The 26,180-nt window shown below is 40.7% G+C and overlaps 1 protein-coding gene across 11 annotated transcripts in view; it reads left to right on the top strand.

The window, feature by feature from the left end:
* Positions 1 to 26,180, top strand: part of SPAG9 (sperm associated antigen 9) — a 128,585-nt gene that overhangs the window by 32,394 nt on the left and 70,011 nt on the right. For 7 of the 11 annotated variants that reach the window (XR_016282287.1, XM_089537457.1, XM_089537507.1 and 4 more), the window contains 5 exons: positions 5,083 to 5,121; positions 8,633 to 8,786; positions 19,776 to 19,980; positions 22,519 to 22,618; positions 23,422 to 23,543. Coding sequence is in view for 10 of the 11 variants with exons in the window: in XM_089537457.1 (XP_089393583.1) it covers positions 5,083 to 5,121; positions 8,633 to 8,786; positions 19,776 to 19,980; positions 22,519 to 22,618; positions 23,422 to 23,543 (620 nt within the window). In the remaining variant the exon portion in view is untranslated. The remainder of the gene's footprint in view (positions 1 to 5,082; positions 5,122 to 8,632; positions 8,787 to 19,775; positions 19,981 to 22,518; positions 22,619 to 23,421; positions 23,544 to 26,180) is intronic. The other 4 variants (XM_089537487.1, XM_089537468.1, XM_089537538.1 and 1 more) reach the window with 1 other exon arrangement.

The following is a 26,180-nucleotide window of genomic DNA, read 5'->3' as shown; positions in this document are numbered from 1 at the left end:
AATAATTAAATAATATAGGACAACATTTTCAAATGTAGGACACATTTTTGAAAAATGGAGGACATGCAAAAAATTTGATGATTTTTAAAAAATGTTAATATAAATGCATGTTTCTTAGGCATGATCAAAATGGAGGACATTTGGGCATTATTCCTAGAAAGATGGCAGAAATGTACTTCCCTTTCTGGCCACCCCCCCTGCCCCATTCCAAACAGCACATTTGGGCATTGAACATGGCTTTACTTAAGATGGCCTCTTGCATATTTCAGAGGCTTATTGCATAACCAAACTCTTTGGGTTTCACACTGAACATGGGTTCACATGGCTATGCATATTGAACATGTCAAGGTGGTTTCACAGTTCTTGCACCAAGTGTACTTCTCAGAAGTGTGTACTTGGTCAAGGGACTTTGGTTTTTCTTCACTGCACATGAGTTTGTAAAAATCACAGCAATTTACATTGGCCGTGCCTCTGAAGCTGGCTCATATCAATATCACCATTAAAGAACCAAAAACACACAGAAATGGCACTTTGGAAAGTCACACTCTCTTGGCTTCAGAAACAGTGCGTGCATGCCTCTCAAGCTGACTCATATCATCATCATCACCACCACCACCACCACCACCACCACCACCACACTATCATTGTCAAAACAAGGGAGACTTGTTAGCATTAAAAGCACCCAAAACACACTTTGGAAGGTGACACTCTCTCAGCTTAAGAAACAATGCCTGCATGCCTCTCAAGCTGACTCATATCATCATCATCATCATCACACTATCACTGTCAAAACAAGGGAGACTTGTTAGCATTAAAAGCACCCAAAACATGTCAGGGATGATGGGAGTTGTAGCTCTTCACCTCTGGCTCTAACTCACCACCTTGTTATGCAGCGGAGCTGACCAGCTTTGGTCAGTGGTTAGTGCTTTTCTTCCGAAGCAGCAGAGTTTCAGAGAATAGGCTGAAGACCCTGACAAACTCTCCAAGCCTTCTCACTCTTCTTCCTGAGAAGTCTTCAAACTTCTCCAGGATCCTGCTGGCTCTTGTATCTTCACTCAAGACACCAGACAATTTAGTAGTCTTATATAAAAGATCTACTTTATTCTACTATATACAAAATACTATATGCCCTACAAATCACAATCTCTACAATCTCCAATACTCCAAACTACTCAAAACACTCCAACTACCCAAACTACCCACAAAATACATTGGCAAACATAGCAATTATTATAGCCATTGTTAAACACCACCCACTAGTCAGCTTCCACCCAGTGGGCGTGTACACTCATTTTGATTGGTTCTCATACTTCCACCCATACTTAAGAATTTCATCATTTCACCTTGTACACTTAATGAATCTCAGGTGTTTCCAATTGTACATTCTACAATTCTGTCCTTGACATTCAGGACTACTAAATTACATTAGCTTTTTCACCTGTGTGGCCTCTTAATTGCTTTTGCTTAGTCACTGTGACTTTCACAAACATGTTTTATTTCTTCTACTGTATATCCCATGTTGCATTTTCCTTAACAAAACACACTTTGGAAGGTGACACTCTCTCGGCTTAAGAAACAGTGCCTGCATGCCTCTCAAGCTGACTCACATCATCATCATCATCATCACCACACTATCACTGTCAAAACAAGGGAGACTTGTTAGCATTAAAAGCACCCAAAACACACTTTGGAAGGTGATACTCTCTCGGCTTAAGAAACAGTGCCTGCATGCCTCTCAAGCTGACTCATATCATCATCATCACCACCACCACCACACTATCATTGTCAAACCAAGGGAGACTTGTTAGCATTAAAAGCACCCAAAATGAAAATTTAAAAAACCTTGAGGCCTCTGGCCACTCACCACCTCTTCCTTCCTCCTCCTCCCCCCCTTCCTCCTCCTCCTTCTGCTCCTTCTGCTTCCCCCTCCTCCTCCTTCTGCTCCCCCCTCCTCCTCTTCCTCCTCTACCTCCTCCTCCTTCTGCTCCCCCTCCTCTTCCTTCTGCTCCCCCCTCCTCTTCTTCCTCTTCCTCCTCCTCCTCCTCCTCTTCCCTCTCCTCCTCCCCCTCCTCCATGCGCCGCGCGGCCTGGGGGCGGGGTGGAGGAGGCAGAGGAGGAGGAGGCAGGCCCGCGCGGGTAGGCTGGGAGGGCGGTGCGGGGCTTCCCCCTTTGCCTCCTCTGCCCCAGGCCATGCGGCCCTCCTCTTCCTCCTCTGCGCGGTGGAGGAGGAGGAGGAGGAGGGCTGCACGGTCGCATGGCCCAGGAGGAGGAGGAGGCGGCGACGGCAGGACCGGGCTGGGGCTGGTCCTGCTGCCTCTGCGGGCCACATCCGGCCCGCAGGCTGGGGGTTGCCGACCCCTGGTTTAAACATTTTGGTATATTAAGTTGAATGTGGATATCTGAAGACAGGAAATGAAAGGTAACTGAAATAATAGAAAAACCCAATACTGTACAGATAGGAGGATATACAGCTGATGGCAACATTGTCTCAGGCCACATATGGTAGGTGTCCAGTGCTAACATTAGACAACTTAGATTTATTGTGTTTGTATGCTTGTAATGTGAAAGAAGAGGAATTGTGCAGGTAGAAAGCTGGCTCCTGATATGTGCCAGACTGTGGTTTAGCACTGCATGTGAGCTGGTTAGGTAGTCAAATAATATTTGGTTGAACTATAACAGGCTGGTACCAGTTTTAAAACTCCTTTGGTTAACTATTTTGAACTGAAAATAAATTAAAAAGTATTTGTAGAGTAGTGTAATGATTTGAAGATTAGACTAGAACTCTGGGAGGCCAGGAGTTGAATTCCTGCTGAGCCAAGGAGAGTCAAACTCTCTTGGTCTCAGAGGAGGGCATTGGGAAACCTTTTCTGAATAAACCTTGCCAAGAAAACTCTAGGATAGGGTTGCCATAAATCAGAGTTGCTTTGAAGGCATATAACAACAACAAATATATGCATGCAGTATTCAAGAAGACAGAGTGCTACCTTGGTTTTTGTTCTTGAGACTCAGGGTTTCTCCAAATAGTTACCATTGAAAACACACACACAAGGACAGTTTTTAACTTTAGTGATTGTTAATGGTGAGGGAGTAATTGCTCTTCAAAGGAAAAATATAGGCGAGACTATACATGTGCTGACTTCTACAGGACTGTGGAACTAGAAGAAGATGTTGTACTGTAGCTGCTACCCACCCACAGTGGTTCGGTTTCATGGTATATTTGACGACATGATTACCTAGATGGATTGTCTGTCATTTTATTTGGTACCAACATAGTGTATGTGTTGTTTGCCTGAAAAATACCCAGCTGTCTTCAACGATCCTGTTAAAATGGCAGAGTTTCAGTCAAGATGTGTAACAGTAACAATAAGGAAGTACAAATTCTGTGCACAAGCTAAATGAATTTTTGCGTATATTTAGTTATTTTGAGTATTCAGCATGTTGTCTTTTATATGTCTGAAGACTTCAGAATACTTATAAAAACGCTAAAAAGTGGCAAAGACAATCATTGGAACTATGGGGAAGGGCAAAGTTTTGCAGGCTAATACCTGACAATTTTTCCAAGGTCATCAAGGATGCTACACCTTGGCAAATGCTCGTTTGTGCCTCTCAAAACATAGCAGTATCACAAAAACAGATGTCATTTTAAATTAATCTGAAAGGATCTCTGATCTGTCAGCTTGATCCAGAGTTAAAATTTTGGATAGATATAATATGAACAGAATTGGATAGTATAATCCATCTAAGGTAAATTTAATTCTATATGACTGAGCCATTTTTAAATGCTTGTTAAATGTATCTGCCCCTACTCAAGGAAATCCTTGGCAGCAATTTGACTTCATTTAACACTGTTATAACGAGGTGTTGCAAATATATATTTTGTACCCTAAATAAACAAGAGTTTCTTACTCAGGACTCCCTCACATAAGAATGTCCTGTCACCTCTTGTTTGCCTAAAATGTAGTATATTGAAAAATTACCAGAAACTTTTGGAGTAGTACAAATATAAGTGAACCTTTTCCCTCCACACCTCTAGTGTGCCCTACCAGTGCTTTGTAAATGTGAGAGTACTAAGTAAACTATTTGAAAAGAATTTAAATGCTTTTCGCCACTTCTATCAAATGATCTGTTTAGTTATGCAATTATTCTATTAAAATGGTCACTTTCACATTATTCTCAGAGTCTACAGTGCTATGACCTTTATTGATGTGGTGATTTCTTTCAGTCAGTCATGTGCAACTATGGAAAGTGTTATTCCACCATTTAGCCCAAAGCTGTTGTGGAAACGCACATAGTTACCAAAACAAATATCCAGCAATAAAACAAATTGAAGCAGGAATAGCAGCCCAATCGTCTAATGCTTTCCTACAAAGGGAAATTTTCAATGCCCTTCTTAAATGAGTTTAGTGAACTGGACAAGCATGTCTCGCCAGGGAAAGTGATTTAAAGGACACTGCCATGTCTCTTGTACATTTGGCACATTCGTGAATTATTTTTGTTGGACTATCCATTTCATTTCTCTTAGTTATTTGTTAATTCGTATTGGCCCCAAATACAGTTCAGGCAATTCATGATGATAGTCTTCCTTGGTTTTGCACGATCCTGTCCTCCAGTATATGCAATAAGAAGTAAATATTTGGAGTTTTTCTAATTAGAGATGTTATACATATTGTCAGGATTCTAGTTACTTTATTGTTCAGTTGCTATTTCACATTATGGATTTGATAAAATGATGCTTATTTACTCAATATATTTTTCTTTGCTATATATGGCCATGCACTGCATGAATACATACTTTGGAGTGCTTTCCTCCTGCCACTAGTGTGTGACACTCTGTGCTATAACTGCTGTCAGTACTAGCATACCTATCTACCAACCCACCTTTTTTTTGTTATATTCCACCCTTATGCCAACATATTTGTCCAATGAGTCTCTGTTGTGCATGCAGAAGTGATATTTTATAATTTGGAGTCTGCATGTAGACTGTTCTTGTAATTAGCCTGTATGTTTGTTCTAGTTCTAATAAATTAATGTTTAAATGCAAATTTGATTGGCCAATTAACCAAGTTGTTTTTTTATCATTAGTCCTAGTCCAATGCCAACCGTAGTAAGGACACTGAACAGGTATTGCTTCTCCCTGGCACTAATTTTATCAGACAAGGATAGACTGATTTAAATCAAGGAGATTTAAATCAACATTGATATTTCTTCATGATTTTCCTAAATGCTGTTGAAATTATGACCAATGGACTATGTTTACTCACAACTAAAGTATTTATTTACACTGTTTCACATGTATAACCAACCCTTGTATCTCTTTATATGTATTTTGCATGCTTCTCTCTTTTTTAATCTTCATATGTTATGTCTCTAAATTTCCCCCACATACAGTCTTATGAACAGCACCCATTGCATTCTGTAATGTTATATATAAAATACTGCAGCCTGTACTGTACATACTGCTAGTCACCTTCTTTCTACTGTTGTGCCCTCTTCTTCATTCTGTCTTGGTCCAGCTACATCTTCACAAAAAACAAGTAGCAAACAATGTAATGTCCATGACTGATAGCTAGAAGTTAGGCTAAACGGTGTAGGCTAGAGCCTCTTACTTTAGTCTGTTGAAAATAAAATGCCTCTGCTGGGTAGATAGGGTAGAAATATTGACATCTGAGAAATAACCTGATTACAGTAGTTCTTCATTTTCCTTAGGGGTAGGGAAGCTGTGGCAGTCAGAGATTGTTGTGCAGGTGTTCCCATCCACTGTAACTAGCATAGCTGGCGAGGACAGATTGTGGAGTTGACATCCAGCAACATCTAAACCAGGGATAGGCAACCTGTGGCCCGCGGGCCGGATGCAGCCAGGCAAGGCTTTGGGACCGGCCCCAGCCCGGTCCTGCCGCCAATTGCCGCCAGAGCCTTTGGCCTCTCGCGTGAGGGTGTGGTGCCTTTGGCCTATCAGGAGGAGGCAGGCAATTGTCTATAGAAGCCTCAGAAACATGCATTTATATTAACATTTTTTAAAAAATCAGCAAATTTTTTCGCGTGCCCCATTTTTTTTTTTAAAAAGTGTCCTCCATTTGAAAATTTTGTCCTACATTTGTCCCGGTTTTATTTATTTATTTATTTATTTATTTATTTAAAAATTAATTATTTACTTTTTGGCTTCGGCCCCCCAGTTGTCTGAGGGACAGCAACCCGGTCCCCGGCTCAAAAAAGTTGCCTACCCCTGATCTAAACCATTCACAAATTGACCATTCCATAGATGTGGCTATATGTGGTAGATGAACTGATTCAATTTACAGATTAACTATAGGGCTAACATGCTTATATCTAGAATGTTTAATATTAAGACGAACATAATATTGTTAAGAAAAAAGTAATAGTAACTTAGAAAAATTACATTAAAAAAACTATATTCAGTGCTTTTACCTTTAAAAATAGGATTGATCTTTGTCCCTCATGTATGAGAGACATCGAATAGGACAAGCTATATTATGATAGGAGTTGTTCATGAATAGAATCTGCTGGAAGAGGGATATGAGAGCCTAGTTGTATGGGGAAGAAGGAAGGAGATTGTACTCTCAAAATAAATCTTGTATCATGGTGGTGGTATTTTTTTTAAAAGAAGGAGTCTTGTATAAACTAATGTTGAAAAAAGAACCCTATTTAATTTAACTCTGGTGATTGTAGTTCTTGGAAATGGGTACCTAAAAGTGCCCTGAATTTTTCCAGTACATGTTTAAAATGCTAGATTTTTTTCTAACTAGAGACTTTAAAAAATAATTTTTCTCATAATAAACAAATTTTGGTATTGGTTCTTGCAGTGAGTCAAGGTGTGAAGCTCACAATTAAGTACTCCCTTTGCAATTCTGGTTTGTTATGCATTTTCATTGAATACTGTTTGAAAGTAACCTTGCAAGTAACCCCTTAGTTAGGATAGAATGCTGTTATTCCATATTTTTCAACATTTTTGTCTGTTTTCAAATGTGATGCCAAATTCTTCTATTTCCTTCTGGACCTTCAGAGTCTTTGCCCAGATTTAATTATGTTTGTAAATTTGTGTACCGCCTCCATAATATCATTGTAAATGAAACTCTTCTAACCATAGCTATTGATAGTCAAATTAAATCACAATAAAATAAAATAAATCCAAATAGCTTCTCACATAGTGAGTGACTAAGATCCATTTTGTGTACTGCTTACATGTAGAAACATGTAAGAAATTTTTGTCTTGCATGTACTTTATAATGTTTGATTTTTTCTTAATATTGTCCTTTGTTATGTCCCCTAAATTGAAAAGTTCATATAAAGTCTTTGCTTATACATAACACTAAGTCAGGATCTGTTTAGCCTAAGCATGGTTTCTTTGAATACTTGAAGCCATACCTGGTACCAAACACTGCATTTGGGCAGCAAACCCCAGTTTGAAGCCATGGTTTGAGGGTGACTTCTAGGCTTGTTTTAACTATGATTTGCCCTTATACTTGAACCACACATTCTGACTTCTTCATGGTTTGTTTCTGTGCCTGCATAAGTCTCACACCAAGCCAGAGCAACTGAAAAAAGCAAACAAAGCTCAAACTATAGTTTTTTGTGGGTTTTTCGGGATATGTGGTTATGTTCTAGAAGAGTTTCTTCCTGATGTTTCACCAGCATCTGTGGCTGACATCCTCAAATGTCAGCCACAGATGCTGGCGAAACGTCAGGAAGAAACTCTTCTAGAATATGGCCACATAGCCCGAAAAACCCACAAAAAACTATGGATGTCGGCCATGAAAGCCTTCGACTTCAGGTCTCAAACTGTAGCAATGTTGCTTTCTTATCCTCAAACTCTTCAATCTTTCTCATTCTCAGGCAGTACTCTTCTTTCCACACTTAAATACTTTCTAAACATGAGGCAGAGTTGGGAGTCTTATCTCCAAATGCTAAACCATATAATGGACCCACAAGGGAAAACTGGTGGTGTTCAGAACCAAACACAGGTTGGACATTACCCCACAGCCACCAACTGTACAAAGACGCACGGCATCATAAAACAACCAGCATTGTCAAAATAACCCACTAAGCCTCCCGAAAACACGTTCCACTAAAAAACCCAATAAACTTTGAGTTGTTTCTGACTTATGATGAACATGAGGTAAACTTATTGCAGCGTTTCCTGAGTCTGAGAATGTGTGACTTGCCCAGGGTCACCCAGTGGGTTTCCATGGCCGAGTGGGGATTCAAACTCTGGCCTCCAGAGTCACAATCCAGTATTCAAACTACTGCATCATGCTAGTCCCTAATCCCCCATTAGCACTGCTCAAAACCTTTTCAATAAACACAGGTACCATAATACATTTAGCTCATAATGCACACCGCTGCCAAATCAACAACAAAAATCCAACACAGAGCAAAACCTAACAAACCACAAGCCCACAGTAAACAAGACAAAACTCCACATTCACTCTCACACAACCAAACTAACTCTTTACTTCTGATGATCATTTGAGGAAACTAGCCAGAAATTAATATTAGCTATGCTTACTTTACTCAGCAGCAAGATTTGTTCAGACTAACCCTGGCTTAGTGTTATGTGTGGATGCAGCCAGTGTTTGAAAGTAAAGCAGATTAATGTTTTCCTCCTTCTGTACAGGAAGGAGCCTCCTATATCACTGGGAATCTTCCCACTACCTCCAGGAGATGCGATTCTTACACCTGACACTCAAAGAGGAACAGTGGAAACTCCTGGGTCAGACACTTGGAAGTTCCGTGAAATAAGTCAGCCACGCTCTCGCACCAGCCTAAAGGTGAGGTAGTGGTTTATTTTTTCCTGTGTGGAGAGTTTTTAGTAATAGGTTTCTTACAAGTTGTTATGTAAGTGATTGAAACCTAACCCCTAAACTGTTTTTCTTTAGTTTCTATACTTATAAATGAAAATGATTCCAGGTAAGTTAAAGGTGAGTCTTTTTCTCCCCCCCCCTCCCCCCCCCCCCCTTTTATGTGTATTGATAATTGGTCTTATTCACTTGGGGAGAATTGGAGGGCCAAGACCTCAGTTCTGGTTTTCCTGATACACTTTTAACATTAGTTATCTGGATGGGTAGAGTGCTTCTTAAGGCCTGTACAAATTAATACTCCAAGCAACATTTTTCTCTTGAATTGTCAGTGAGGTCAGGGCTATGCTTTATATGAGAAAGACCCTTAAGAAAATGGATATACATAGGATAAGAGCAATGTGTTATAGGGTTTTCCCCTTCCATTTGAACTAAACAGTTCAGTGGGCAATAACACCTGTATCTGCATGATACCTTTAATCTATGTTAAAGAATATGAATGCTGTTGCATTTTATGAATCAATTCTTCAAACAGATATATCTGGGCCATGGCACTATATCCTCCAGAGACATTTACAGTATCATATTTTCTTCTAGATTGTACTTGATCCACTTACCAGACATTTATAATTATTTCAAATTGCTTCCATTTGGTTGTCCTTAAATTGTTTAGGCTGTTGGAAACTGAAATCCTGAGCAGTTGTTATAGCTTGTGGTTAGCTGTCCTTGAAACAGATTAAGAGCTGGTGTTCCTTGCTTATTCATCCATATCTGTATGTTCTGCTATGTGGATTCTGTGCAAGTCACACTCTTTGGTGAAGGTATGCCTTTTACACTCTTATCTAAGGTGTTGTATAGCTGGATGCTGAAGTGCAGATTAAAAATACTCCAAAGGAAAACTAGAAATAAAGTAAATGGAGAAAATCAATACCTCCAAACTAATGATAAATATTTATCTCTTAACTTTTCATATACAGTAGTCCCTCCATATTTGTGGGGGTTAGGGGAACAAGGCCCCCGTGAATATGGAAAAATTGTGAATAACTCCCCCCCTCCACTCAGAAGCCAGTTAAAGGGAGGGGTGGGTGTGGGAAGAGGAGCAGGAGCTCATGCTCCTTTCCCCCCACCCTCTCTGCCCTTTTTCCAGCCCAATCACTTCTTTACCCAGGGGCAATCAGGCAGAGAAAGGGAAGAGGAGCCCCCATCCCCCCAATTCCCTTTCCCAGCCAGATTGCTGCCTGGGATGCTTAGGCAGTGATCTGGCTAGGAAGAAGTCCTGGGGGGGGGGATGGAAGCTTCTCCTCCCTTTGCCAGCCCCATCACCCCCTGGGCAGCCCAGGGAGCGATGGAGCAGGCAAAGGGTCCTGGGGGGAAGGAGGCTTCTCCTCCCTTTCCTGGCCGGATTGCTGCCTGGCTGACTGGGAAGAACATGGTTCCTGGTCTTTTTCTCCTGAGGGGGAAAACCTGGAAGGGAGGGGGAGGAGGAATGCCTGGCCTAGTGGCCTTGACCTCGCGAATAACCGAAACCGCAAGTGTCAAGGCCATGAATATGGAGGGCCAACTGTAAAATTAAGCCACCAGTTGTTCTATGCCCAGAGTAGATTTGTGCAGCTACATTCTGCAACCCTTCACAGTTCTATTAAATGGAATGGTCCAGGCCTTTCAAGTTGTCTCACCTCGTATAATCTAAATTGGATTACATGGAAGGAAAGAACAAAGGAAGGAAAGTGGTTTAGAAGTGTCATTTAGACTACACATGAGAGTAGAATTTAGAGACATAGCAGTGTTAGCCAGTAATATCAATATGCAAAGGGATTTTGTAGTACCTTTGAGACTAACTGAGAGAAAGAAGTTGTAGCATATGCCCTTTGCCCCTGTAACCATCCTGTGAATAATGTTAGGGTGAATGAAGATGTATATCTTGGTTTTCCACTGCTGTAGTTTGGTACTCTTTAACAGGAGATTGATTGATTGATTGATTGATTGAAAATTTATTTCTATACCGCCGTTCCTGCGATCACGGCGGTTTACAGACAGTACAAATATAATATAATACAGATTAAAAAACAATCATCCCAATAACACACCCCGATTAAAACCAGCATAACTATTAAAATCCACATAGAATCAATCAAAATTACTAAAGAGTTAAAAATCCAAACAATACAAAACAACAATACTACACAACAGTACACATGGGGGAACAGTCAGGACATGTGGGAGAAAGCTTGACGGAATAACTGAGTCTTCAGGTTCTTCTTGAACGACTCCAGGGAGGGGGCTGAGCGGAGCTCTTCAGGGAGGGCATTCCAAGATTGCGGGGCTACCACAGAAAATGCCCTTTGCGCAGTTGATACATATTTTGTCTTGGGGATGCTCAAAAGATTTTTACCCCCTGACCTGAGTGTGCGGGGCGGATTATATGGGGAGACGCGGTCCTCCAAGTACTCTGGGCCCAAGCCATTTAGGGCTTTATAGGTAACGACCAACACCTTGTATTGGGCCCGGAAGCAAATTGGAAGCCAATGCAGGTCTTTCAGTATCGGTGTTATGTGGCTGGTCCTGGAGCTACCAGTGACCAGCCTAGCAGCCATATTTTGAACCAACTGCAGCTTCCGAGCTTGGTACAAGGGTTGCCCCATGTAGAGCGCCTTACAGAAATCAAATCGAGAGGTTACCAGTGCATGCACCACTGTTTCAAGGTCCCCCCGGTCGAGGTAGGGACGCAGCTGGCGTATCAGCCGAAGCTGATAACAGGTGCTTCTGACTGTCGCATCCACCTGAGAAGTCAGGTGAAGCGACGAGTCAAGAAGCACCCCCAAGCTGCGGACTGAGTCCTTTACGGGGAGCGTGACCCCGTTCAGGACCGGTGGACAAACCTTTTTCCCAAGACCAGGAGAACCTATCACAAGTACTTTCGTTTTCTCTGGATTCAGGCTGAGTCTGTTTTCCCTCATCCAGCCCATTACCGACTCCAGACAGGCATTGAGCGGAGAGATGCCATCCGTAGTCACCGCATCAGTCGGAGACACAGAGAAGACTATTTGGGTGTCATCAGCGTACTGATAACACCGCGCCCCGTGTCTCCGGATGATCTCTCCCAGCGGCTTCATGTAAATGTTAAATAGTATAGGGGACAAGATCGCTCCCTGAGGGACTCCAGATGTAAGGGCCCTCTTATCGGAGCGACAGTCCCCCAGCTCCACCATCTGGAATCTACCCGAGAGGTAGGAACGGAACCACTGCAAAGCAGTGCCCCCGATACCCAACTCCCCCAGGCGATCCAGAAGGATACCATGGTCGATGGTATCGACCATGTGAAAGCTCAGGGAGTAAAAAGGGGAGTGGGGTAGATGTTTTTTTCTTCCTTATTTCCCCCCAAACACACATTTTCACTTTTTCCTGTGAAAAAAACTAGAACTTTGAGGGACATAAAATAAATAATTCAGTGAAATAATTTCTGTTTTATAATGAGTAAAATGCTTTTAGATAAAATTTTACTCTCACAACTGAGTAATATGAAGAGTTGTGTGTAAGAGGGGCAGAAGAAGTGGAGATAATAATTCCTGTACTTTCTATAGATCAGAGGTGAGAATCATGTATAATAATAATATCAAAATTATTATTAATTAATTAATTATCATTATTATTATGTATAATGTTAGTATATTGTAAGTCCCAGCAGCCCTAGCCAAGGGTGAGCAATACTGGCACTTGCAGTGCAACAGCATCTAGATGGCTGCATAATTCCCAGCAGTTATATCCATGATACCTTTATTGCGCCTTGTGAATGCTGCTATTTTCATGAGAAGAGTACACTGAGGGAAGAAGGAATTAATTGCCGCTTGCCTTCTTCTGGTAATTTTCATTCTAGTTTGGTAAAGACCATGTAGAAACAAGTACCCTGTGTGTACAGCTCTTTAAGTGAGCCCTAATTAGTCCTTTCACTTCTTCTGTCAAACGATTCAATACATACACCCTACTACGCATTGGGAAATAAAATCTTCTTGCTCTGACTTCCTGGATTATAAAAAAGAGAGGAGAAGGTGAGTCAGAAAGTTTAGAAGACTTGGAGCAAAAATCTGAAAGTTTATGTAAGAACTGAGCTCTAACAAAGAAAACCTACATGTACACCTGCCTGTGCTGGTATTGGGTATATTCCAGTTTTGCTTGTGCAAAACTAAGGATTTTATATTTCTAAATTTCATAGCTATGCTAAATATGATATTTTATATGTGAAATAGTAAAATAAGTTAAGGTTTGATATGCAGGTGGGTGTCTCATACTTTAGTTTTCCCCAAAGCCTGTTCTTTCCCTCCTGCAAAATAAAAACAAAAACAAATTAAAAACCCTTACAGGCAAAATACTTTTTCTATTGACATTTCAAGAACATATGAATTTATGGAAATTTTATATCTTTTCCATCAAATACTATACCATACTTTTCTGTCTATCATGGTTGTTCCTTTTGCAACAGAAGAAACAGTTGGAATGCAAGGACAGGGAAAGAGGAGCCCACAACAGAGGGATCAAATCTTTAAAAGATATATTTCATAATTTTCTCATTTAAATTTTGAGGCAGTTATGAACAGGCTAATATTCTCCCAGACAATATGATATTTCAGATTCAGGAGCAGAAATGCAACAATGGCAGCTGATCAGTAGAATTCTAATTACAAAACTGAGCCTGTCTGTTTCTTTTGTTAAGCTGTTCAAAGTAAGCTCTGAGGTTTTCCTTGGTCCTTTTCTGTTGGCAGTCCGGCCATTTGTAGTGAGCTTTTTGTCTGCTAAGATCAGTGGTCTGTGTGCTGCATTCTTTTGTGGATGCAGTTGGAATACAGAGGCTGAGAAATGCTTAAACAAAGCCAAGTTTTTATTCAGCTGTTGTGGAATGCTCTGGGTTCACTTATTGACTGCAGTTTTCTTTCTTTTTGTGAGTGACTGGTTGGTAGATATTTACTGAAGTTGGAATTGCATTGCTGAGGGTTTTTTAAATTTTGTTTTTGTTTTCGTTTGGAGGATGAGGATGGGTTGCTGTAGGGGAAATGAATGTCAGAAGCTCAGTGATGGGAGGAGGGGAGCAGTGGTAGTTAATAGTATGGTTAAAACTTTTTCCATAAGTGCCTTGCTGGGACATCACATGGAAGCATGTTACTGAATAAAAATGGGCAGTACTGTTGTGTCCTGCAGGTAGTTAGTATAATGGAAATCTATGTAAAAGTGATTCTATAGCCTGGGATATATTGGCAGCATGGTGATAAGAAACACAGTTTTAAAGCAGCCTCTAGTAATCTGTTTATCTCATTCAGTCTGCCTTAGAGTGTGTTGCACTTGAACAGGGGACCTCTTCCCTCCTCTGATATCAAAAAGGCTTGTGGAATGGAGAGGAATTGTAAAAGCAGTTTGTGATACCGCACAGGAGTTTAGAAACAAAGGACCATCAAAGGGAGAAAAAAGTGCCAGTAATGCAAATCATGCTGCTTTTTGTTATTTGATATTGTGTTTATTCCTGTAGGTATGCCTAGTTTTTCTATATGGTTAGTGCAGACAAAACATTAAAAAACACGTAACATGAGTGAAATTCTGTGACTTAAAGTCTCCTGATCTTGGCCCTAGAGCAGTGATGGTGAACCTTTTCGAGGCCGAGTGCCCAAACTGCAACCCAAAGCCCACTTATTTATTGCAAAGTGCCATCCATGTCCCTCTGGCTTTCTAGTAACAAACTCTGGCAGACTCTGTGTTGGGACGATGGCACATGTGCCCACAGAGAGGGCTCTGAGTGCCACCTCTGGCACGCATGCCATAAGTTCGCCATCACTGCCCTAGAGATATGACCCACAATGACAGTCTCTGCAATTGATATGCATACAGCATACAAGAGGACTCCTCCACTTGCAACAAAACAAGTGTGTGTGGCACACTATGACGTAGCTGCTGTACTATGAACGTCAGTGTACCTACCTACCCAATAACTAAACATAAATTAATATGCAAAGGAAATGGGACAAGACTTTGGCCATCCTCTTGAGTTCTACAAATGTAAGAGATCATGTCATTTCATCTTCCATACCAACTTATTTAAGAGTAACTATGCTTCAAGCTGCAGTAAAATGAGCACGTCAGGAGGCATTCTTCACAGGCATTGGATGAATTGATAACACAAAATACAAACAGCAATATAATACATGCATACAGCAAATGAACAATCTCTATGTGAGCCAGGAAGGGCTCACTGCTTTGACTACATCTATTAGTGAAATATGCATTTGCCATCATGTAATGAGAGGGGTGGGGTAGTGGCAGCTGTTGATCGTGAAGAGGAAGCAAGTTGACTAGAAGAATATGAAGGTTAAACAGCCTGGTGTTTGTAGAGAAAAATAAATCAGTGGATACAAAGGTTTCCCTAACGCTACAAGTTCATCACTGACAAAAATGTCAAATAAGCAGGTGAAGCACCAGTATTTATACAAGAAAACTTAATATTGTCCCAAAGGAATATGCTATCCTGAACTTAACTGGCTTGAATCCTATTGGTTACTCCTAACTAGAGTAGACTCATTGAATCAATTATTGAATGGTGAGTAAACACATCTGTAGATTCTATTAATTCAATGGGATTCAGGCCATCGTCTCCATCAAGTTTCTTGGTAGACACTTGGTTTACATCAGAGCTCTGAATGATGGTAGAGTGAACTTATCTTCTGTTTCCCCCAATCTTGCTTTGCGACCTATCTAGTTTATGTGAGAGGTGGGCAGAAGGTAGGATGAGAACTACTGATAGATATCAGGGTGATTTTTAGTAGATGTTTCTGGCTCTCAGTTGTTCAGCAACAAAATGATTCTTTCTCCTTCCTCAGTTATACTAATGAAATGAAGAAAGCTTAGGACAGTGTAATAACCAGAAGTGGCTTGTGTTCTGGAAAATGTATCATTACATTTTGACATGGAAAACAAATTCTTGGGCTTTGTATTCTTTCATTCTCATTGTGCCTTTTATATCTGGGTCTTGCTGGTACATTTTGAGTTAAAAAACTAAACAGAGCTCAGGAGAAGTCTGCTCATCACAAAGTATTTTTGGAACAAAACTGTATGATAGCCTTGGCCAACCTGTTGCCCTCCGATGTTTTGGACTGCACCTCCTACCAGCCCCTGCTAACTTAGTCTGTATTGAGGATTCATAGGAGCTGAAAGTCCAGAATATCTGCAGGACGCCATATTAGGGAGAGCTGCCATATGTGTGATGATAGGAGAAGTAATTATCTTTAGATCAACATATCTTTCATTTATTGTAAAGATGGGATGCAGTTTAATTTTCAAGAGAGTCCTGCTGAGGGAAAAGTGACCTTGGGAGACGGATTTTGTCAGTGGTGGTGAAGTAACATGCAGTGATACAGTTAGTTGAGCTGTGCCTATGCTCCTTTTGCGGTTTAAACTTTACATGCACAGCCATTTCATTTGTAGATGTGATTGTGTATATAAAGACATGGCCATGTAAAGGTTTGGCCATACTATCTAGCTCAAGGCCTTTTATCGATGAAGTCGACTTCTGTTGGGTTCAGATGTATGTGTGATCACCTACATAAGAGTTTTCTTGACAATTTCTTGGCTCTTGTAGTTGCTTTAAAATTGACATTCACAGTATTTGTATATGACAATTAAAATTGATGTGTTTTAGAAACACCATTTATAAACATAAGCAAGTCTTTTAAAGCTTTGAATTTTAACATTGCACTGTAATAACAATACACACTGACTTCAATTTGAAGAAATCTGTTCTAGTATTCTATTTTGTCATTTAGTAAAGAATGTTTTTAAAATACTACAAAGACTTAGGCACACGATAAAATGCAAATGGGTTTTTCTGTTAGTACAGTAGAGTCTTGGTTATCTGACATAATCGGGCAGGCCGATAGTCAGATAACTGAAAATGTCGGATAATCCAGAGGATTATCCGACCTTGAAAAGTGAAGCCGAGAGGGAGAGGCCTCGGCTTGGGCCCAGGCCTCTCCTTCCCAGGACTTTCCTTCACTCAAACAGGCTCCTCAGAGTCCGTTTGGGGGGAGGAAAGTAAAGCCGGGAGGGAGTCGCCTTGTCATGGGCCCAGGCATCTCCTTCTCGGGCCTTTCCTCCCCTCGAATGGGCTCCTCAGAGTCTGTTTGGGGGGGGGGAGTGAAGCCAGGAGGGAGACGCCTTGGCATGGGCCCAGGCATCTCCTTCCTGGGCCTTTCCTCCCCTCGAATGGGCTCCTCAGAGTCCGTTCGGAGAGAAGAAAGTGAAGCCGGGAGACGCCTTGGCATGGGTCCAGGCCTCTCCTTCCTGGGCCTTTCCTCCCTTCGAACGGGCTCCTCAGAGTCTGTTGGGGGGGGGAAGTGAAGCCGGGAGGGAGACGCCTTGGCATGGGCCCAGGCATCTCCTTCCCGGGACTTTCCTCCCCTCGAATGGGCTCCTCAGAGTCTGTTCGGGGAGAGGAAAGTGAAGCCGGGAGACGCCTTGGCATGGGTCCAGGCCTCTCCTTCCTGGGTCTTTCCTCCCTTCGAACGGGCTCCTCAGAATCTGTTTGGGGGGGGGGAAGTGAAGCCGGGAGGGAGAGGCCTTGACTTGGGCCCAGGCCTCTCCTTCCTGGGCCTTTCCTCCCCTCAAATGGGCTCTGAGGAGCCCATTTGGGGTGAGGAAAGGCAAGCCGTCCCTCTTCCCCACAGGCCTGGAAAGGAGAGGGCAGGGAAGGAGAGTCCCCTGGGCCTGTGTCGAGGCCTTTCCCTCCCGGCTTCACTTTCCCTGCCCCCTTGCCCGTTGCGGCCACCATGTTTGGGGGCGTGTCTGGGGGGGAGAGGCTCGGATAATCCAGAATGTCGGATAAGTGAATCTCGGATAACTGAGACTCTACTGTACTGTGGCTTGGCTTGTTTTTTCCCTCCTTCTCTGAAAGGGGTGTGTGTCACTTTTTAGTTAGTAAACACTGCTTCTGATTCTAAACACCTACATTCTTATTTTCTGATAGTAGTGCTTTACAGTGGAACTTACATTTTGCTACTAACACTCCCAGTTTCAATGAGGTAGAGGAATGGGGAGAATGTCTCTGGCACAGAATCTGTATGTCTGTTGCTTTGGTTTCTTTTAAACACAAGCTGTTGTATCTTAGAAAAAGTCAGAACTAATGTATCTGTGTGTGTGTGTGTGTCCATGTCTAACATAAACATTTGCTTTCCAGCTTCTAAGACTGAAGTTTTTTCTCGTTCAAGAGTAGTTTCCCCATGATCTGTGTAACTGAGATACCAAGATGGTAGAAACACTCTGTCCTTAAAAGTGAAATTCCAAGCCATATATTTTGATAAATCAAACATTTTGCAAAATGTTAGTACAGAAGAACTGCAACTCTTCCCTGTTTATGTAGTATCTCTGTAAAAACCACTCCAGTCTCTCTTAGACTTGGTGAGAAAGGTTAAATAAAACATAATTTCACTTCCTTGTGTGAAAGAAACACATGTGAATAAACGTTGCCTGTAGTGCATGCAGATTTCCATATTCTTCCTGTGAGTTGTTTTTTGTTTAAGAGTTGGGGCTGAGGGAGAGGGGAGTTAAAGCTTTCATTGTGAAGAGAGCTTGTTAGGTATGCAGATTTTTGTAAAAGGTACAGACATGGGAAAGCACCAGTTTCATGAAGAAAGAAGAAAAGGAGACATTCAAGTGCACAACTGCCTTGCGGGTGGCGCGTGGGGTAAAACCCAATATATCAGTGGATTACTTATGCTGCCATCCTGAGAATGAGCCCAGTCCATTTCAAATTGATGTCTTCCTCAAGGGTGCCTTGAATATGATTGATGTGAAACTGTATTATGAGCCATTTACGTACATATTAATACAGAAATAAAAACAATATTGATTTAAAAATGGAGTCATTTTAGGTTTTGTTATGTTTAATCATTAAAATTGGTGTACATAGCTTGTTATATAGCTTTGTATTGTTTATATTCATACTCTCCCTGTGAAAGAGCTTGGTTAAAAATAGATCAATATAGACATCATCTTCTGAACCTGGAAACCCTTTTGTGTTCAGAATATACAGTGGGCTGTTGGTATCCGCTAGGGTTTGGTTCCAATATCTCACATGCATACCAAAATACAATGATATAAAAAAATGGTGGCCCTTATATAAGATGATAAAATCAATGTTTGCTTTTGGGAATTTGTATTTTTAAAAAATGTTTCAAGCCGTGGATGATTGAATCTGGGGATAAAGAATCTGTGGATCTGGAGGGTCAACTGTATAGTAAAACATGGCAAGGCATATAGATAGGAGGTATATAAAGTTAAGCGGCACATACACAAATATGGTTAAACTGCTGTATACATTCTAGTTGTGATGTTGATGTAAGCAAAGTTCATGGAAGGGAAAGGAGTGGAGAAATTCTTGTGGGCAGGTAGCCCAACACTATTGCTTAGTTCCCTTTGGAAGCTGCTGAAACTGAGAATGTTTGGGGAGTGCATAACTTGATTTCTCATGAATTCCTCTTTCCTCCTTTGAACAGTGCTGGTAACTGACCAGCTAAGAAACTATGGGAGTGACCATGTGGGAGCCTGGGAGAGAGGGGGAGGATAAAGATTTATTCTCTTTAGTGTAAGAGGAGAGATCCCCTGTGGTAAGACATTGCTCATAAGAAAAATGGGAACTTTCTCTGGAATGGGTATAATTGCTTGGCTTTATATTGGTGAACAAGCAGTTAATTTTCTGTTTGGCCCTTGAATGTAACTGGTCACAAGAGTGATTTGTGTATATGACCAATGAAATGCTAAGATAGATAGCCAGCATAGGGTTGGTGCAATTATTTCAGAAACAAATCAAATTACACTGCTTTTATAAGCAGTAATATACGCATGCTGGCTAGAAATGAGATTTTGGCTAGTTGTCTAGGGGTTGGGAATGTATTTGCATAAATCCTTTAACTACTGCAAACTTCTCTTTAGGATGAAATTTCTGATGTTAGCCAAGCAGGTTCCAAATCAACTACACCAGTCTTAGCTGCTGCTTCAGATGTGCTTGCGCCTGCTGAATCTCTCCAGAATGAAGACAAAGAAGGATTTCTGAATAACTCAGAAACTGAAATTAACTCAGATATAAGTAAGCACATTGAAGTGCAGGTAGCCCAGGAAACAAGAAGTGTATCTATTGGTAAGTTTTTGTAATAGATTGTCTTTTTAGACATAGTGGGCATGGTGGCTTAGTGGTTAAGATGCCAATTCTGACAATCGGAAGGTTGGCAGTTCAAGGTCCAAGTGCTACATGATGGGATGAGTTCCCATCACTAGTCCCAGCTTCTGCCAACATAGCAGTTTGAAAGCATGCAGATAAATATGTACCGCTTTGGTGGGAAAGTAACAGCGTTTGGTGCAGTCATGCTGACCACATGACCATGGGAGCAGTTCTTGGACAACGGTGGTTCTTTGGCTTAGTAACAGATATGAGCACCGCCCCCCCATAGTCAGTTATGACTAGGCATTCATGTCAAGGGACAACATTTACCTCTACCTTCAGGCATAGTATTTTTAAAAAATTAATATTTATCCCATTTAAAATGTATCATTAAATCAGTATATCTGCACATGCACAATGAGTTCCAGAGGATTAGTAACAGAATATTTAGACCAGGGGTAGGCAACCTGCGGCCCGCGGGCCGGATGCGGCCCGGCAAGACCTTGGGACTGGCCCCAGCCCGGTCCTGCTGCTGATTGCCGCCGGAGCCTTTGGCCTCTCGCGTGAGGGCGTGGGGCCTTTGGCCTATCAGGAGGAGGCGGGCAAGGGGGGGCAAGTGGCAGGCAAGGGGGGCAAGTGGCGGGCAAGGGGGGCAATTGTCTATAGAAGCCTCCGAAACATGAATTTATATTAACATTTTTTTAAAAAATCAGCAATTTTTTTTGTGTGTCCTCCATGTTTTAAAAAAAGTATCCTCCATTTGAAATTTTTGTCCTACATTTGTCCCGGTTTATTTATTTATTTAATTTTTTTAAAAAAATATATTTAATTATTTATTTTTTGGCTTCGGCCCCCCAGTTGTCTGAGGGACAGCAATCCGGCCCCCGGCTCAAAAAGGTTGCCTACCCCTGATTTAGACCAATCTACATATACATGGGAAGCAACTTCATATAGATACCTCTATGATACTTCCATCCATATGATCTTATGTAGTTGGGCACTTGAGAAATCAAAACAATCCACAGCTTCCTAATTTATTGGATAAAGTATAAATGTGATTGTCCTATCAAAAGATCCATATGCTGTGAAACACTATACCAGCTTGATTGATGAGGAATTGTGGAAATTTCAAAAGCTTGCCCACAATTTTGTGCATAAGTAGTTAATTCTAATAAAGGTGAAGTTTGGAGTATTTCCTATATGAAATTGTTTCCAGAACAGAAAACATGACCAATGTGACTGTTGGTCTTAATAATATATTGTAATTTTAAAATGTAGTGTAGTGACTTTTCTAGCAGTATTCACTAGATAGTGAGCTTGGTTTGGCTGTGGAATATTTTTCCTTAAATCCCTATTCAACAATGAATTCCTTATTTAGCCACAGTCTGGGTGATCTTGGGCAGTTCTTTGTCCTGTAACATAATCATTGCCCCTCTAGCTTGCTACAAAAATTAAAATACATCTGGGTATAAAGTAATTCAACAAAACTTTGGGACCAAAAAAGAAAAAAAGAAAAAAGAAAAAAGAAAAGAAAGAAAGGATTACATTTTGCTATTGAAGCAATTGGGATAATGCTTTTATAAGTGATGGACTCATCTACGTGGTAAAAAAAAGCCTTGCTCTTTTTTACTTCATTCATTCTTGTAGTATTCCAAGGGAGCATCAGTGTACATTTCATGTTTGAGGGTCTGATGACATTTAGAATCATTGCTAAGGTGTGATGATGATAGAAGGACTAACACCTTTAGTCAGAATACATATCATGGATATTTTGTTAGTTTTCATGAAACTGATTTCCATGTGTAATTTATTGGAAACTGTGGTATATATATTTTGTACTACACTGGGCCCTCCCCATTCCGGACCCCCTGCGTATGGGGAAAAAGGTGTATGCTCAAACCCCATTTGTTTTAATGGGGGAGTGTCCCCATGTTCGGCGCAGCACGTGTGCTATGTGCATGCATGCCATTGTATTTCCAGCGGCTTAACCTTCTGCATAAGGTTGCACATAGCACACTTGTGTATAGAGCGGGTGCGCTGTACTTAGTCAAAATAGGTGGAAACTCTTGGTTAATATTCTCAGCCTGAAGGTCACTTCACACATCACAAAATTCTTTCAAGACTAACTAATTCTATGAAAGATTTTTGTTATGTGAAAAGTTACCCCTGAAAAGTACACATTTTCTTGAACACTGGAAGGCTTAAGAGAGTAAGAGGGCATCTTTTCGAGGGAGGCTTCTTTAGGAGGTTCTTCAGAATCAGTCCCATTGCAGTTCTTACATTTTGATAAGATTCATTATACCCAAGCCATTTGTATAGCTTAAAAGGCTGCAACCTTAGGCAATTGAAAGCAGAAAGTAAGAAGCTTTATTCTTGAATTTAAAGTCTTATATGATCTAGAGGAACTTTATCATTTAGTCTTGTGTCTGACTTCTAAAAACCAAACCTGTTGTAAACAGAGTTCTCTTCTTCTTTCAGTCTTGCTCCTGAAATAGTATTTGCTACTTTTTTCCCTAGGTTCTAATGAAAATGAAGACAAATCAGAAGTTCAGGCAATCATTGAATCCACCCCAGAGCTGGATATGGATAAAGACCTTAGTGGATATAAAGGTTCAAGGTATTTGCAGACAATCAATTAAAAAGCTCAGGAAAAATTCAAAAGCCACAGTGATCTTGCAGCTGTGAGTAAGTGTGGAGAAATGCCAGAGCTCTGAGGCCAGAACAAGCCCACCAGAGGAGCTTTCTGCTATTATCAGTTTTCTCAGGATGACTCAGAGAATGAGACACAGCAGTAAGGTCTCCTTCCTACTTTAGATCTTCTTTTGGTGCCCCAACACAAAAAGTCCTCCTAGACAGCCAAGATAATAAAGCAATGTTTTATGTGTCAGCATTATCATTGTACTTAGGGCCTCCAGGAAGTTAAGGGCAATGTGACAGACTCTTGTGCCATTTATGATTGTTGAATGTTTAGAGTAGAGTAAAAGGCTGCATAGTATGTATAGGAATGAAAAGATAAGCAAAAGTAAGCTTATACAGAACCAATTGGGAGATAAGGTGAAGCAGGGAAGAGGACATAATCTGTGGATGAGAGAATGCATGTACCTGTCATGTATGTGTGTTTGAGACAGTGTTTTCTTGGTTTGTATGCCTGACTCTTCTATGTCTTCTAGATGCTTGTACTTTTTTGTTTTTTACCCACCATTTTTTAGCCATTCTTGCTTGTAGTACATAGAGTAACTAGTTTATTATGATATAAAACCATTATAGATTGTAGTCCACATTGCGTGTCTGAATGGTAATATGTGTATTGTGTACAAATATACACATGTGCAAACAGATAAAAATAATTCAGACATACACAGACCTCCAGATTGGAGAGATCTTTAAAAATGGCTTACATATTCTACTTTTGTTGTCCAGCACTCCTACCAAAGGCATAGAGAACAAAGCATTTGATCGTAATACAGAGTCTCTCTTTGAAGAGCTGTCTTCTGCTGGCTCTGGTCTGATTGGGGATGTGGATGAAGGAGCAGACTTGCTGGGTGAGTAGTTGTTTTTCAGAAGAGATTAATATGAAGACAAGGCCCTTTGACAAAACAAGCAGACCTTTGACTTGTGTTGCTTATTTAAAATATTGGTGTGATTAATGAACTTAAATTTTCAGTTGACTGTATACACAAGACATAATAAGAGTTTGGATTATGAAAACCACAAATGGAAGGAACAAAGGGGACAGAAAGGACATAGCCTATCTTTTTTCACCCTCTTGTTTCCTTAAAGAGAGCTGCATTGGTGGCTTGGGGGATTCCTCCCGAACATTGTAAGATGGAGGAAGGGGCCTGTCGTGGGAAGGAGATGAGATTCAGCTGGAGACAAGGACAACAAAGTTCCCTATTTGCAGAGTTAGGCTTCATTACGTTCATTTAAATTTAGCCAACAGAAGATTCCTAAACACTCTTGTTTTGAATAGTGTTGCCAACTGATGAAAACAACTTCCAAGCTGTATTAAAACTCTGAGCTAGTTGCTAGAGGTTTGAACTAGTTGAAGCCTACAGTAACAGCTTTGTTTTTTTTACAGTTCACCAGCATTCCCATTTTCATTCATTCTAGAGCTGTATAATGTATATATATATTTTTATGTACTATTTCCTCACCCTGTGCAACAACAGCACATGCCTGATAACACTCACAGAAATAATGGTTTTGGTAGTAGCTCTGCTGTTGAAGGAGTTAAGCAGGCTTCATCCTCTGGTTCATTCCAAATGCTGGAGTTTTGGGATTAAAAATGGTCAACCTTAGTTGCAGAATCGATTCTTCTGTTCAGATGTTCATGTACATTTCATATTTTCCAGTGTATTTTCAAATGGGTGGTATACATTTATGACTTCATATTAGTGTTTAAAAAAATCTTACCATTGTTCGCCTTTTTACCAAGCCTATCAGCTGATACAATTTCAACAGAAAGCTTTTCTTTATTCTTTGAAACAGAATTGACTAACTACTGTAAATGACTGTCATTAATTCCTTCATACATATTGAATGGTGCTAACTGGTGGAAAGCAGCTTGCGGAAGGAAAAGATTTCTTGCAGTGTCCTTTCTACAAGTTGATTGGCTGATTGCTTCCATTCTTAAAAAATAATTATTCTAAATTAATGTTAAAGAGCAAACAACTACTTTAGCCAACACCAGCTTCCCATGCCCCCAGCTGTATGTATTAAACTGGAATTGCTATCATCCATATCCAGTATGGAGAGTTAATGGGTAGTTTGCATCCATCCAGTCTGGAGGGCACTAGAGAACAGTTGGCTTAGAACGTGATGTTTTTAAAAGTAGATGACAAAATAAGATGCACAGTTGCTACTTAATTCTTTTAAAAAACAAATTCACATTGGCCAAAACTCCTGTTGTAGACTACTCTTCTGAATGGCTATGAGCTTTACAGCTGAAACTTCGTATGGTGGTAAAACTGCACTTTTGACAACTATGAGGAGGTTTTCCTCATTTTTATAGGCTTATAATTTGTATTACATCATTAGTGGCGTAGTACAGATTGAGTCTCTCTTATCTAAAATGTTTGGGACCAGAAGTGTTTTAGATTTATTTTATTTTATTTTTGAGTTTGGAACCTATATTTGCATATAAGTATATATTGAGATTTCTTGGAGAGAAGTCTTAAGTCTAAAGACAAAATTTATTTATTTTTCATACACACCTTATGCACATAACCTAAGGTAATTTTATACATTATTTAAAAAAATAATGTTGTGCATGAAACACATTTTTGTGTACCATTAGAAAGGAAAGGTGTCACTATCTCAAGCACCCATGAAAAAAGTTTTGTTCTGGAGTATTTCAGATTTTGGAATTCCAGATAAGGGAGACACAACCTGTAGTAAAATTTGAATTGTATGCTCTTTATGATGGCCCTGATAGCCATGTCATCAAGTAAAATCCCAAAATCCAATTTGTTCTGTCAATCCATGTAAGTCTTTGCAGTTTTTATCTCCTATCAGGTGCAGGTATTTTGTAAAGTTTGTGGGCCATAGGTGTTCCCTTAGGACTGTAAGTAGACAAGCTGCATGTGCCCTGAGATGATAAATTGTTTATTTCTTTTAAAAAGCCCAATGCATTTTGACCTCAATAAAAAGGCCTTCTTCAGAGGCTTTCTGCTGAAAGCTCCTGAAGAAGGTCTTTTCTCTAATAATAATAATAATAATAATAATAATCGGATTTATTTATATACCGCCCAATCACTGGGAATCCGAGCGGTTTACAACAGAGGGGATAATAGACGGTTCCCTGCCCTCAGGCTTACAATCTAAAAAGACACGACACAAAAGGAGAAGGGAATGGTGGTGGGAAAGGGGATGAGGTCTAGTGTCTCTTCTCTTCCTCCGAGGCCTGGTCCAAGGCAGATGGACTGGAGGGAGGGCTCTTCTTCTTCCAGGCAGGCCTGGTGGAGCTAGCCTGCCTCTCTCTCCCTCAAGATGGAGGATGAAGGGAGGGCTTGTCTTCTTCCAGGCAGGCCTGATGGAGCTAGCCAGCCTCTCTCTCCCTCAATGAGGCCAAAATGGGCTTTTAAAAACAAATAAACAGTTGATAGTCTCAGAGCACGTGAGGCTTTTCTTCTTGCTGTTTTCTGCTTTTAACATGCTTTCAGTACTCTCTTCATTACTTG

The sequence above is a fragment of the Sceloporus occidentalis genome, unplaced genomic scaffold (assembly GCF_023333645.1).
Source record: "Sceloporus occidentalis isolate IW3139 unplaced genomic scaffold, rSceOcc1.0.p SCAF_1, whole genome shotgun sequence".
Lineage (NCBI taxonomy): Eukaryota > Metazoa > Chordata > Lepidosauria > Squamata > Phrynosomatidae > Sceloporus > Sceloporus occidentalis.
Note: the sequence above shows the minus strand (reverse complement) of the source record. Positions and strands in the feature narration are given on the sequence as shown.